We start from the raw sequence: 15386 nt of genomic DNA, 5'->3' as shown, positions 1-15386 counted from the left end.
AATTACCAAAGGTGCCATATCTACCCCTTTGCATGACAAGCTATTGGCCAAGGCAAGATCATGCACAAGGGTGCACCAGTATTAAATCAGGAAAATTTTTCTGTCCCTCATTCTATATAATTATCTCCCACTCTCTTCACCCTTAAAATACAGTCCACTTGCGTTGGACAGAGAATTCATGATTTATTTGAATTTTATTCAACAAATTTTGCAAAGTAATATTTATTATTTATTAATCAGAAAGAAGATTGAATGCAATTTGAATTTTATGATTAAATAATATTGTAATGTAACTACCGTACATAAATCGGGGAGATTCAACAAATAATTGTCTACACACTGAAAAGGAAATATAATAATATCTTTTCCATCAACACACGGCTGGAAAATGTCAGGTCAATAATATGAGTTGACTCAAGAGTTGGGGTATAATAATATTGCAATGTAACAACTACCGTACGGTACATGAATCGGGGAGGTTCAACAAATAGTTGACAACACACTGAAAAGGGAATATAACAATATCTTTTCCATCAACACACGGCTGGAAAATGTCAGATCAACAATATATGAGTTGACTCAAAAGTTAGGGTTTCTTTACACTTAGCTACTACATACACTAAAAGCACATCCTATCTCCCAATGTTAAATTCAAGCTATGAATGTGAACGGGACAGATTCGTAACTTGGATTGAACATTGGTAGATAGGACATATTTAAGCGTAGCCTAGATAAGTGTATAAAGAGACCCTTATTATTGGGTGCAGCATTGCTTGGTCTTCAATCAAAGTTGAAGAAGAAAAAAAAAATTGAATGAAATAAGTGAAAAATCAAATGAAAATATGTCATACTTGGATATTACACATAAATTTAAAAACTGTAGAATTTTGAACAAAAATTACTAGAGAAAAAGTATTGAACATAAAAAATATAAATTAATAAAGCAATTAAACAGCATTTTGTGCGGGCAGCACATTCTGAGTTATCATTAGTATTATTCAGTTAACAGAAAAAGCCATGTAAATTGAAGGTGCCTGACACAATAATTACACTAATTAAATACTAGATTCAACATCTATGGTGTGATTTTTATAGGCGTTTCAAGAAACTTGTGATATCATTAAACAATATTCTAGTGTGTCATTGTGGATAAATATTACATAATCGTACTAAAAACAATATCAGAATTATGATTGTAAACATGGATATAATGCAGGAGGAATAACTCCTACGGTGGAGGAACCTTTGTAGAAAGGATTTCTTGAACTAGAAAAAGAAGGAGAAGATGAAGAAGAAGAAGAAGAAGAAGAAGAAGAAGAAGAAGAAGAAGAAGAAGAAGAAGAAGAGAAGAGAAGAAGAAGAAGAAGAGAAGAAGAAGAAGAAGAAAGAAGAAGAAGAGAAGAAGAGAAGAAGAAGAAGAAGAAGAAGAGAAGAAGAAGAAGAAGAGAAGAAGAGAAGAAGAAGAAGAAGAAGAGAGAAGAAGAAGAAGAAGAAGAAGAAGAAGAAGAGAAGAAGAAGAAGAAGAAGAAGAAGAAGAGAAGAAGAAGAAGAGAAGAGAAGAAGAAGAAGAAGAAGAAGAAGAAGAAGAAGAAGAAGAAGAAGAAGAAGAAGAAGAAGAAGAAGAAGAAGAAGAAGAAGATGACGAAGAAGAAGATGGATGATGATGATGATGATGATGATGATGATGATGATGATGATGATGATGATGATGATGATGATGATGATGATGATATGATGATGATGATGATGATGTGATGATGATGATGATGAGGATGATGATGATGATGATGATGATGATGATGATGATGAGATGATGATGATGATGATGATGATGATGATGATGATGATGATGATGATGATGATGATGATGATGATGATGATGATGATGATAATGATGCTGATGATGCTGATGACCACGGCAATCAACGTCTTGATCTCATGTATCAAGTTTTTATCAAAGAAGATTCTGTGCAAGTGTGGTGGTATTCAAAATTGTCGAAATCTGTGGAGAAAAATTGGAAATACTTTCCAAAAAATTCTCTAAATCTCTAGAGCTAATACTCTGAGAAAAAATTATTGAGATAGCTCGTGACTAGTTTTTTAAAGATTTTTGATTTTTATAAAAAGTCACAGTTTCCACATATTCTAATAATTTAAATACTGTATTTATGATGAATAAAATACTACACGGTATAATAAGTCTGTAAACTTATTCTGTAAAACTTCAATGTGATTTCAATAACAATAATATTTAGTAGAGTTTATCGAATGAAACCACATTTTAATAGATACTGTTTTATTTGCAGATCAAGAGAGACATCGGTGCCTGGAACCACAAGAAATACAAGAAGCGACCACTAGTCACCAAAGAGGAAACCATGCTTCAGAACCACAGACGCTGGTACAGACAGTTCTACTCCGAGCACAGTCCTTTATTCACCTTTAGACGAGACGCCATTGATTGGTGATGAAATAGTTTAATCCTAAATAATTGTTTTCACTACCCATATTTTACTATTATTCATCAATTTTTGTAAGTATCTCCATAGAGAAAAGATAGCATAAGATCTTTTATCTATGGTATCACCACGGAGGAGAGAACACATTTTAGAATACCCAATATTCTTCTTTCTTCTGTGGTATCACCTAACTTACTGGTGAAGACACCACAGCTACCTTATTCCTTCTACGGTTGGATCTTTCATGTTCAACTGTTCCTATTTTATTAGGGGTCATAATTCGAATTTTATATTAGAATTAAGGAATTTTCATAAGTTATTGACCCAGTGACAGTTGAGTCTTCTAGGTTTAACTGTTTTTATATAATTAGAAGTCATTACTCGAGTTTTTAATTGGAATCTTGTGATTTTCATCAATGTTATTGTCAAAATGACACAGTTTAGTCTGTGAACCAGTGACACAAATGAATCTTCTATGTTCAACTGCTTTTATAGATGGAAATTACTGAGATATTGCAATTATTCAAATGCTAATGAATTAATTATTATTATTAAACAAAAATCCAAATTAAATCCTTCACCCCTATGTTTATAGCTTTTTATCCTGTTGTCAATATTTGCAGTAGCAGAAGTCTTCGGGATGAATTAAAGCATTTAATTTGGATTTTCGTTTAATAATAATAATGCTATTTATTGAATTAGAAGTCATTCAACTCTAGTTTTTGATTGGTGTTGACTGTCAGTAGACCGGGTTGTAAGGCCGATCTGCAAAGTAGTGGACTGTGTGGAAGTGTGTAGATGAGATCTATATCTGATCTAGGCACTGACAGCTTTTCATTATTTGCTATGAGCGGATTTACAAACCTTGAATGTGTAGATCCGAAAAATACCTCTGGTTTACTGTGCGTCTGAGCACAAGTAGAATGCACAAAGGTAGTGCAATAATGATGACTAATAATTGAAGAATGATAGATAATAAGTTTCTTATTATCCGTATGTAAGGCTGATATTTGAATGTAACTATTGGAATGCTTAAAATTAATGTAGTTGTAATTAAAATAAAAAGAATTAGGAATGAACTCAAGTTGTTTATTGTACCTAGACTTTTTGCTAGTACGTTTAAGAATACTGATACAATGTTTCAAAATGATGTTACCTCTGTGAGCGCAAAAGATTGAGTAATACAAAGATAAAGTTGGGATAACAATGTTAATGTTGAAATACACAAAGAGTATATTGATGCTGAAACTAATAATAGAATAATAATGACAATGAGTAAAGATTGAATTGAACGTACAAAATTTAGCAATGTTTAAAATGAATAAAAATTTAGAATACTTGAAAAATGATAGTATATATGAGAATCTTAACCTGCCTAATAAAATCAGTCGAGAGACAAAAATCCTAGATAAAAGTCCTGCAAAATTCTTAGTAATCTTAAAGGTATGAAAATAAAGAAATTATATGAATATGAACAATTACCTAATTTCACAAAAAATGAAAACTAGGAATTCAGTTTAGGTAGAATCCAATCGTACCTGAAGCTTTCAAGCTGTTGACTATGTAACACTGAAAGAGGACAAATATAGCAACTTGGCTATAATGTAAGCAGAAGGAGCAGAAAGTCTGTCCAGAACTGAAGGTTCGATTAATAATTAAAAATAGAAAAGGTTGAAAAATACCAAATACAATATTGAAAGGAGACGAAGCTCAGCATATTGTATTACATAAGCGGGCTGGGAAATGACAGCTTAACGCATGTCAAGTTACATGGGGAATATTACTATATGTAGAACACATAAGTAATAATAATAGAAGATAAAAAAATTGAATGATTGATAGTATTTAAATAGTTATTATTTAGGAATAAAAAGTTAATCAGGAACAAAATTGAATGGGATGAAGACTACCAGTAAACACAGTGCCTCTGAGAGGGTAAGTACAAAAATGTGAATAATAGAATAAGACTTCCCTGAATAATTAATGATGTGTTGCCAAAGTGATAGGCCTACGGTGACTCAAATTCCGAGGATGAAACTTGACTCCTGTCAAGTACATTGTAGTTGCAGACAGCTGCTGGGCTAATAGAAGTTGAACGATGAAGATATCTTGATTATATCCTGATAAACGATGACCGATGCGGAAGAGAACTTGACTTGAATACGTTGAGATATTGAAAGTTGAGACTGTTCCAATATTAAATTGATAATGAGTATAACGACGAATGGGCACTTCACAAATTGAATGAGTTTCACTGGTTGAATGTTAATTGGAAAAAGTTCCACCATGAGTTAAGTAGAATAATGTTTGAGGTTATGTCCTAAAGTTGATGTAATTGCAGTGAATAAATATTTGAAAAAACGAGATAAAATGTTCTTGATGAATGAAATCACTGGCATCAGTAAGAATTGAGATTGACAAAGTTCGACTAAATAAATGATGAGTAGCTAAGACTGAGTAGCTAAAAATGAGTAGCGGTTGACAATGAAGGCAAACTGCACTTGCGCAAATTTCCTGAGTTGAAATGTTGAATAAGGTAAGCTGCACTTGCACAAGACTTCCCAAGTTGAAAAATGTATCTCCTATGAGCATACATGAAGAATGAATGTGACCGCTAAAAAATGTGTACTGATGCTCAGTAAAATTGAAGTGATAAATAATAAATCAAAAGTTCATATTGAGGATTGTTGAAAGCTCATGTGGAATTCATGTTGAAATTACTTACAGTTCATAATAATAATATGATGAATAATTGAAAAACGTTGTACGCAGAAAGCATGGCGTGATTTGCAAAAAGGACGCTTAGTAGAAAAGTCCCGAAAGGTAAGTTAAATTCATAGAAAATATGGTTGAAAAACGTTCACTGATGAAAAATGCGTTGAATGGTTCTTGAATAAGCACACAAACTAGGACATAATGAATGATGAAAATGGATAAAGTTTTCCAAAGATGGACGCGTTAAAAACTGAGATGTTACATCGTATGACTGTACAAAGAGAGTGAGTCTTCTTGCCAAAAACTGGTTGAAGAGACAGGAACTGCCCAATAGCGGAAACATGACGTCCACGGCAGTCATGAGCACAAACTCAACGAATGAAGTGAAAATATAAAATCGATATTAAGCGAACTGAAGGTGTTGAGGTTGAAGTGACTGTTGAAGTATACCAAAGGAGGTTCAAAAATAATGAAAATACAATTCAAAATACTTATAGACGAATATTAAACTAGAAAACATTGAAAGAAGCAGACGACAACTAGCGCTACTATCGATCAAGCGATCAATGAAACCGTGACGTCAGAGATCGCATGACACGTGAGAAAGTTGTCTGCGGACTGTAGCAGCGGTAGATTCAAATGCTACAAAAACAAGATGGACGACCATAAGACTGGCTAAAATATGAGACGAAATCTAACATAAAGAATCTTGTGATTTTCATCAATGTTATTGTCAAAATGACACAGTTTAGTCTAGAAGATTCAACTATTGTTATGTTATTTTAAGGTATCACCCAGCTTATAAATTAGAATCTAGTTTTCATTAGTGTGACTTGCAAATTATTGTACTGGCATAGTTGAATGTTTTTATATAATTAGAAGTCATTACTCGAGTTTTTAATTGGAATCTTGTGATTTTCATCAATGTTATTGTCAAAATGACACAGTTTAGTCTTGGAGATTCAACTATTGCTATCTTATTTTAAGTTATTACCCAGATTATAAATCAGAATCTAGTTTTCATTAGTGTGACTTGACAATTATTGTACTGACATAGTTGACTCAGAACTTATTCAACTATCCATATTTAAATAGAATACATCCATTATTGTCCAAATGACACATTTGAGTCTTGACTCCTTTTAAACAGAGTAGGCCTATCTGCATACGGGCCTAAGAAAGGAATAAATGAATCTGGAAAACCCAAGCCCGGTTGCACAAAATCCTATTAAATTTTAACCGTGATTAATTCCAAAAGAGAAGAGCCTTATTTTCAAAATACCCTTCTCTCATTGGTTCTCATGGATTTAATCATGATTTAAATATAACTGGTTTTTGTGCAACCAGGCTTGGGTCAACCAGATTCATTTATTCCTTTCTTAGGCCTGTATGCAGATAGGCCTACTCGGTTTAACCGGAGAAATTAATGTCAACTGTTCGTTTAAACACATTAAACACCTGAATGAAACACGTTATATGATAAATGCAGCCATGTATTGTTGTACTGACACAGTTTAACTACCTATTCAACTATTCATATTCTCTTAAAAGTCATTACCCGAATTAAAAATTAGAATTTAGTCGGTTTTTTAGTGTATTAGTGTGAGAGACTCGTCAATTATTGTATAAGCTTAGTTGAATAAACGTTTATATTTTTATAATTATTTAATCATGTGTATTCTTCATTGGCATCATCTTCACATTACTCTAGAACCTTAGAACCACTTATTTTATTATAATGCTGCATATATTTAATGTAATTCTGATATGCATATTATTAGCCGGTCAGATAACTGAGTTGACTGAGGCGTTGCACCCTTCAGTCTCTCTCTATATTTTGGAATTATTATTCCATTATCTGGAATATTCCCTCTCTCTATATTTTGGAAATGTGTGTATATATTAGAAGGTGTTCACTACAGACTATTAATAAGACGCATGAATATAATACACGGCATAAGAGTACCTTCTCGGAATATCATAGATTGACTTTGTATGAAGTAAAACCCAGTTATATTGGTAGAAAGATTGACCAAGTACTACCAATTCGGTTGCGGGAAAAAATATTAATGATAAAAGAGTTTAAACAAAGTTTAAAATTATTTCTAAAGGAGGAGTGCTTTTAAAGTCTGAAGGACTATTTTGATTACTGTAATAGAGTCAAAGGCAAATAGTAATTATATACTAGATATAAATTTCATAAAAAATTAATGGTGTCTCGCTTTTGCTAGCACTTTGACTTGTCTGACGCCGCTGAGGCCAACCAGACGTAATATCTATCTATCAGTCTGCTAGTGCTGCCTGGTCACGGGTTCGAATCCCATCGAATAGGCATGGACGTTTGATCATCTCATTGTTCACCCTCCCAATTCTCATTACCCACGCACAAGCAAAAAGCTCACGTGGGAATCATCCGCAATAAAATAAAGAAAAAAGAAAAGCATAAACAGTAATTGTCTCTTATTAATAATTATAATCTAATAATTGTCTCTTATTTTATAAGATTTGATGGATACATATTGATGTTTTGGAACTAAAACTCCATAAATGAAAAACACTGACTATTTTTGTTGTCAAATCAAATCCACTCTACTAAAATAGCTTGCAGGACTACAATTTCGTGTTGAAACCAGGATCTCCCACATTCTTGGTATAAAGGACCTCTTATATACTTGGTATATAGGAGATCCTGGTTGGAACCAATACATCTTCAGCTGTACTAATGATTGATCAAGTAATTTTTCAAGTAAGATTGAAGATTTGGTGTTGAAATTGAAGTGAACATAACCTACATAATATTTGGACAATTTGTGACAAAATCAGGAAATTGAAGAAGTTTTGGGCAATAGCCTGTTTTTTATTTTCCGACTATTGTATTGTTCGCTCTATCTAATAAATAAATAAATTTTAATGAAGCGGAATTGATAACAGAAACAGCGTTTTTTAAACATAATTTGAGATGAGTAAAGCCATAGATTTAGTACACACATAGATTTCTGTTCGTACGGTATTTTTCCGTCCGTATAAATTCTATTAGATTAAGCAGACGATTTCAAACAGATGATGTTTGTCAAGTTCCGTTTAATCTGATAGAATTCATAGGGACGGCAAAATATCATACGAACAAAAATCGATGTGTGTGTGTGCAGGGCTTGAGGGCTACTAACGCAGTGTTTCACATGTCCGATATACTTCTGTACAGTCGAAATCCTGAACTTCATTGGATGTGGCTTCGACATAGGTCTGCACGCTAAAAATCGCTATACAGGAGAACAAAGAAGATTAATTGAGGTACAGACTTGAGTGCACAATCACACGCAGTTTGCTTTCCATCAGCTGAAACTATGGTCATTATATCTGTATCTTACTGCCACAGAATAGATACAGAATGGAAACTTGTAATCAAACGCCTATCTAACCAATGCTTTTTACATGACCCCAATACTAAACACGTCACGTGACCTTGGGAAGTTCCAATCCTGGTCTTCTGATTGGCTCGTGGCAGTGAACGAGATCAATATTGATCCGGATCATTAAAGTGATCCGAACCTACCATCAATACTATTACAATGCGGCGCTTTCTAACAAGATGGCGGATTTTGGCGTCAGGGTATAGCCAAGTTTCCGTACTGTATGTATACTGTGTTACTGCATCTGTACAAATACAGGTATAATTGACCGAACGAAGTGAGGTCTAAGATTCAAGTCGACGGTTTGGCATTTCTCTTAATGTTTAAATGTTTATATGTTGCGCATTTACGGCGAAACGCGGTAATATATTTTCATGAAATTTGACAGGTACCTACGTATGTTCCTTTTTAAATTGCGCGTCGACGTATATACAAGGTTTTTGGAAATTTTGCATTTCAAGGATAATATAAAAGGAAAAAGGAGCCTCCTTCATACGCCAATATTAGAGTAAAAATCAGACTATAGAATAAATTATTCATCATAAATCAGCTGACAAGTGATTACACAGATGTGTGGAGAAGCCAGTCTATTACTGTATTTGTATAAGGTCTATAGTTTCAATCAAAGACATTAAAGAGGTATGCAGCTAACCTTATAGATTCTATTAGATTGTCTACTGCCAGCGCCATCTAGCGTGACGTTTTACAACCACATTAAGCTTTTTCCTACTCAAGTTCTCGTAAAGGCAACATTTAACAAGGATTTTAAGTAATTTAGTGTTGAATTTTCACGTTTTTTACCATCAAAAACCTTTTCTTGATGTGCAAAGAACTCACAAAATGAATTTCAATGCGATTGACATTGAATTTGTTACTTATAACTGACTTTCAAGCTGCCGGCTCTCGTTGCAGATTTGTGGAAGAGTTTTGTATAGTAGAATGCATGTAATCAGTCATTATCATACAAGTTTTTTGCGTTATTTATATTATAATTTTTTGGAGGACCATTGTGAAGGTGTAACTTTTTTTACACTCACAAAGGTTCCATTATCATCTTTAACATAGTACATAATACATTTTTAAGATTCAAGTTGAAGGTTTGGCATTTCTCTTAATGTTTAAATGTGTTTAAATGTTCAACTTGTTCATATGTTGTGCATTTATGGCGAAACGCGGTAATAAATTATCACGAGATTTGACTTTTTTAATTGCGCTTCGACGTATAGCTTATTCAAGGTTTTTGGAAATTTTGCTTTTCAAGGATAATATAAAAGGAATAAGGAGCCTCCCCTTCATAGGCCAATATTAGAGTAAAAATTAATCAGACTATAGAATTATTTATCATAAATCAGCTGACAAGTGATTACACAGATGTGTGGAGAAGCCAGTCTATTACTGTATTTGTATAAGGTCTATAGTTTCAATCAAAGACATTAAAGAGGTATGCATCTTTAAGCTGAATTTACACCAAAGTTATTAACAAAATGGTTATAACTTAATCCTTATAGATTCTACTAGCAAGAACCCGTGCTTCGCAAGGATCTATTTTAAAACTTGATGTAATGAAATTTTGAAGAATTGAGAATAGGCCTATAACCATCCTTGGTTATTTAAGAATCTATAAGCAAAATTTCAAGTTAATTAGTCCAGTAGTTCAGACGTGATGATGCGTCAAACATAATTTTCCTATCCCGTACGTGCATAAGCCAGCTCTTTACTTTATATAATTATTATAGATATAGTTAACGACTGCAAGAGATAGGACTGTGGAACAGAATAGTGGTGAAACTATGATAGCGCCAGAAGTGTCTCAAACACAATAGTAGGTACTACATGAACTTTTTGAAAGTGATTTGAAAAAATGTTAAAACAAAAAACTGAATCCTTATCATTCTACCTTCATTTAGAGAGGCTTTTGTTTGAGCCGAATGGAAATCTATTTATAAAAAATGAATGTCTGTTTGTGTGTTTGTTTGTATGTTTGTTTGTTCCCTGTAGACTTGAAAACTACTTGACATAACGGCATGAAACTTTGGGAATATGTTGTGGGATGATTTCTGAACAGAAATTTTAATAGGGGGGCTAATAATAGTTATTTATTAATCCATTTTACAGACATATGTTTTCGAAATTTTCGGCCGAGCGGCTACTGAAGAACAAAAAGATGATCATGATTCAAGATCATATTGTGATAATATGATTTAGCATCTAAAGTTACCAGCTGTAATAAACATATCACCATGTCATAAATTATTGTATACTGGTATTAAAACGGTAGTTTGGAGTTGAAGTGTAGTTGATTGGTACCAGCTGTTGATAATGGTTCCTTAGAAGACCTATACAAATAATTATCACTCCCCTATCATTGAGAAACTGGAAAATGTTGAACAAAATTATCACCTAATGAAAGAGAGTATATATTGTATAGTATATATGTATAGTATTCATATTGCATTCATTAATTACTGAAGAATGAAAGAATAATTTACAATTTTTTGAATTTGGCTTAGCTTATATTCATCCTAAAATGGAAAGAATATGGAATTCTGTGTGATTCATCGTACATCGCATATTTCCTGGACCATATATCGACAATCTACAGCTATGAAAACATTGAATATTTTTCTTTGAAACACTGATATAGCCTTTTTTTTAATTGAAAACTTTACTGATAGATATTACTACCAATTGATTGAGAAGAATAATATGTTTTCGGAATAATGAATGCTGCATGACTAAGCACATAGGAAGTCCGTATTGAGATGAACATGTTGATTGTCAGATAAATTTCATGATTCACCAAATAAAGTCCAAGTGTAACATGATATACATTGGCGGTGCGAAGTTCGCTGGGTAAGCTAGTTGTAAATTAAGCTTTATTATTAATAGACAACGCTGAAAAAGACAGGATCAATCACCAGGAATACTATAAATCTGTAGAACGTTTACCACGTAAAACACGTGGTAAGCTCGCACTCTCAATCAACGCAAAATCAATTCGATCAGCTAATTGATGAAATTGTTTTAAGCTTTCCAATGATTACAATATATGTTAGAATATCATGTGTCAATTATCTCAGTTCCATATGGAGTTCACCTTACCATAAGCTTACTTAATAGGATCCTTTTTCATCCTTTGAAACCCTTAGAGGCAAAATATCTCAAAATCAGTTCTTAGTGCGCGTCTAGCATGTTTGAAGAATATTTGTGCAAAGTTTTAAGCCTGTAGGCCAATTAGTTTGAGCTGTAGTGTGATTTTACATCAAAATTTTCGAAAAGTTCCCTCTCATAGATAAGAGAAATGTCAGGCTAGCGTGTTATAAATCGAGCTCCCAGTTTTTGTCAATTTTTCGTGGGTTTTCTTAAGTGGATCGAATTGAATTTTTGCTTACTAGTGTAATAGTATTTTGTGAATCGATTGATCTAGTTACTTTGTTGTTTTTTCTATTATCAAACACGGTAAATCGTAAAACGTTATGTCTCCATCACCAGCAGTTACACGAGCAAACACAGGGCTGAAATCCGAAAACGATAAGGCCACCTCTGTTGCGCAGTCGCCGGCAGCAAAGCAGCCTAAACAGAAAAAGATTCTACAACAACAACAACAGAGAGTGAATGCTGCCCGGCCTCATAGCTCTCCGTCTTGCTCAACAGCTGACTGCTCTGCTGTCTCCTTAGCAACCGAACAACAACTTGCGGCGGCTCTCGAAAAACTGTTGACGAGCGACGCCTTCGTTGATCGACTAGCTGCACGCCTCTCGGAGACTGTCAGCGCTCGAGTCTTGGAGGATCTTGGGGGCCGTCTGCAGGTGGCTGAGAACAGGCTGGTCGATCTTAATGGCGAGATGGACGCCCTTCGCGCCGAGCTTGCTCAACTCAAGGAGAGCTCAGACATGCGACTGGACGGTTTGGCTCAATATTCCCGGCGAAATAATATCCGCATCACTGGTGTTCCTGAGGCGAGTGACGAGGATGTGACAGCGACCACGGTGCAACTACTCAGCGACAAGCTGGGCGTTCCGATCCAGCCGGCTGACATCGACAGATGCCACCGCGTCGGTCGCCTCGCTCAACCGCGTGACAACCAAGAGCCGAGACCTCGGCAGATTCTCGTCAAGTTTATCAGTTATCAAAAGCGAAGTTCTATAATATCGAATAGGCGTCAGTTGAGTGGTACCGGTTTCTCAGTGCAAGAAGATCTCACGCGTCACTTGTTTTTCCGGGAAATGTGTGGAAGAGTGGGTTTCAAGAACGTCTGGAGTCGTGATGGGCGTGTTTTTTGGAGAGACAACAACAGAGTCTTCTCTGAGTTCTCTAATGGCCCTAATAATAATGCGAATTCGGATCAGCTCGGTGATAGTCATATGTAAAGTACCGTACGTAGTTTCATTGCCTACCAAGCACTGATAATTATTACTTGGTGAGTTTATCATTGAAATGATTTTTCTTCTTCTTATTATTATTATTTTTTTTTCTCACTATTGTTTATTTTCCTTTCGAAATTATTTATTTCCATGAAGCTAATTTTCGACGAGTAATTAATAGAAGCCATATATTTTCCATACTTATGAACTTGATTTCACTGTTCTTTAATCTAACTCTGACAGTACTTTTGAATATGATTATTGCAATGTTAATTTTTATTTTTTCCGCTTCTCTGTGAACATGTATCCTTGTAATCTCAATATTCATTGAATTATGATCTCAATTAGAAGAATGATTGTAGTTTGATCATTATGATGATTGGTCATTATAGAATTTTTTTTTCATGATTACTTGGTGAGTTCATCATGGAAATGATTTATTCTTAATATTTTATTGAGATTAATATTTTATACGATTATTTTATTTTATAAGAATATTTTTTTTATTGGATTACTTGATTGATTTCACGCATTCTGTAATATTTATAAATTTGCTCTGTTTAAGATTACTTAAGCCCACTGTTGTTCAGTAGTTATCTCACATCAAAGGGGGCTCAATTACGACGTCGCCTACGATTAAATTGAGATTATCGTTTAAATTTTTAATTTACCTTCCCAACTATTTGAAATAAATATTGATCTTTACTTGATTGATTTCACGCATTCTGTATTTTTTAATAAATTTGCTCTGTTTAAGATTACTTAAGACCATTGTCAGGGTACACTGTGATTTCATATATCTTCCTATAATAATATATTTATACATTACTAGTACATTACATTTCATACTAATGGATGTGAGTGTATCTGAGTTAGCACGACTGCTAGATGGTCACTCGTCTTCTCTCAGGTTCTGTCATATCAATGCTGAATCTTTACCTGGTCATTTCGATGATTTCAGGGAGACATTTTCCACTATTTTGAATTTTGATATAATAGGTGTTAGTGAATCCTGGCTTAAACCATCACTGGATTCCTGTTCTTTCAGCATTCCGGAGTATTGCGTTTTTCGTAATGATAGAGTCGGGAGGGACAGAGGTGGGGTTGCCGTGTATGTTCGCTCCTCTTTGTCACCCAAACATGTGTTATCTTCTCCTCAACCCTACTCCAACTCTCCGGAGTTTATCTTCATAGAGATCACAGCTTGTGAAGACAAAATTCTTGTAGGGATTGTATACCGGCCACCCAAAGCAGGTCGACTGTCACTCCTTGAGCACTCTCTGTTGCAGATAATGCATAGCTATCAACATATTGTCTTACTTGGTGATTTCAACTCTAATCTATTGAGAGATAGCTTCGAAAGGAGGCAACTCGTGACACTCTTTGATTCTATCAACTTCCACATTGTAAATAATGTTGACCCGACTTACCACTTACCCAATTCACATACTTTACTAGATCTAGCGGTGGTGAGTGATAAAGATTATGTTTCTTCTTTTGGACAGATACCTATGCCTTGCTTCTCCATGCATGATATGATTTATTTAGTCTACAACTTGAAATGTGATGAGTTGTCTGCAGTGAGCTATTTATATAGAGACTTCAAACATTTCAATGATGATAGATGTCTTGAGGATGCTATCAACATGCCATGGCACACTATAGGTTTCATTGATGACATCAATGATAAGGTTGCAGTATTCAATAATATGATTCACAGCATTTTTGATAGGCATGCCCCTGTGCGTACTGCGCATCCTAAGCGGAAACCAGTGCCCTGGATGAATGAAGAGATACTGATTGCCAGACATGAGCGTGATAAAGCCAGAAGAGTATTTAAAAGGACCAGCAGCCAGATAGACTTTGAGGTCTTTAAAACTTGGAGAAATCGTGTGAAATCTATGAGTTGCAATGCAAAACTTCGCTTCTATCACAGGCAGTTAATCAAAATAATTCAACATCTACTCTGTGGATAATGTCAGAAGACTAGGAGCGCATAAAGCCAGATCTAATACTAGAATCAATATACCTCTTAATGAACTGAACGATTTCTTCACTCTCAGTTCAAATCAGCCAGATGCATCCAACGCACCACTGGCTTCAGACCATCTTATCATGCAGTTCAATCATAACTTGCCGGCAGAGAAATTCTATTTCTCACATGTTACTCCATCTATGGTGTCAAAGATAATATGTTCTTGCTCAAAAAACTCTAAAGGAATTGACAATATCCCAAGCTTATTTTATAAAAAATTGTTACCAGTTATTTTACCTTCTATCACTCACATATTCAATGTCTCTCTTCAGACAGGAAAATTTCCTGATCTTTGGAAATGCTCCATGGTGAAACCCATTCCTAAATCGACTAATCCAATCGCTCCTGCAGACTGCAGGCCCATCCATATTCTGTGTTCCATATCTAAGGCACTGGAGAGAAT

General features: G+C 34.5%; 1 protein-coding gene across 2 annotated transcripts in view; it reads left to right on the top strand.

Annotated features, from left to right (window-relative positions):
- Positions 1–2814, top strand: part of LOC111056285 (cholesterol 7-desaturase nvd) — a 66196-nt gene extending 63382 nt beyond the window's left edge. Inside the window, exon 8 of one of the 2 annotated variants that reach the window (XM_039425631.1) lies at positions 2307–2814. In XM_039425631.1, coding sequence (XP_039281565.1) covers positions 2307–2468 — 162 coding nt within the window. In that variant the 3' untranslated portion in view covers positions 2469–2814. The remainder of the gene's footprint in view (positions 1–2306) is intronic. The other variant, XM_022343630.2, reaches the window with a different exon arrangement.
- The last annotated feature ends 12572 nt before the right edge of the window (positions 2815–15386 follow it).

This window comes from Nilaparvata lugens, chromosome 4, assembly GCF_014356525.2.
Source record: "Nilaparvata lugens isolate BPH chromosome 4, ASM1435652v1, whole genome shotgun sequence".
NCBI classification, from domain to species: Eukaryota; Metazoa; Arthropoda; class Insecta; order Hemiptera; family Delphacidae; genus Nilaparvata; species Nilaparvata lugens.
This window is presented reverse-complemented; position numbering and strand designations above follow the sequence as displayed.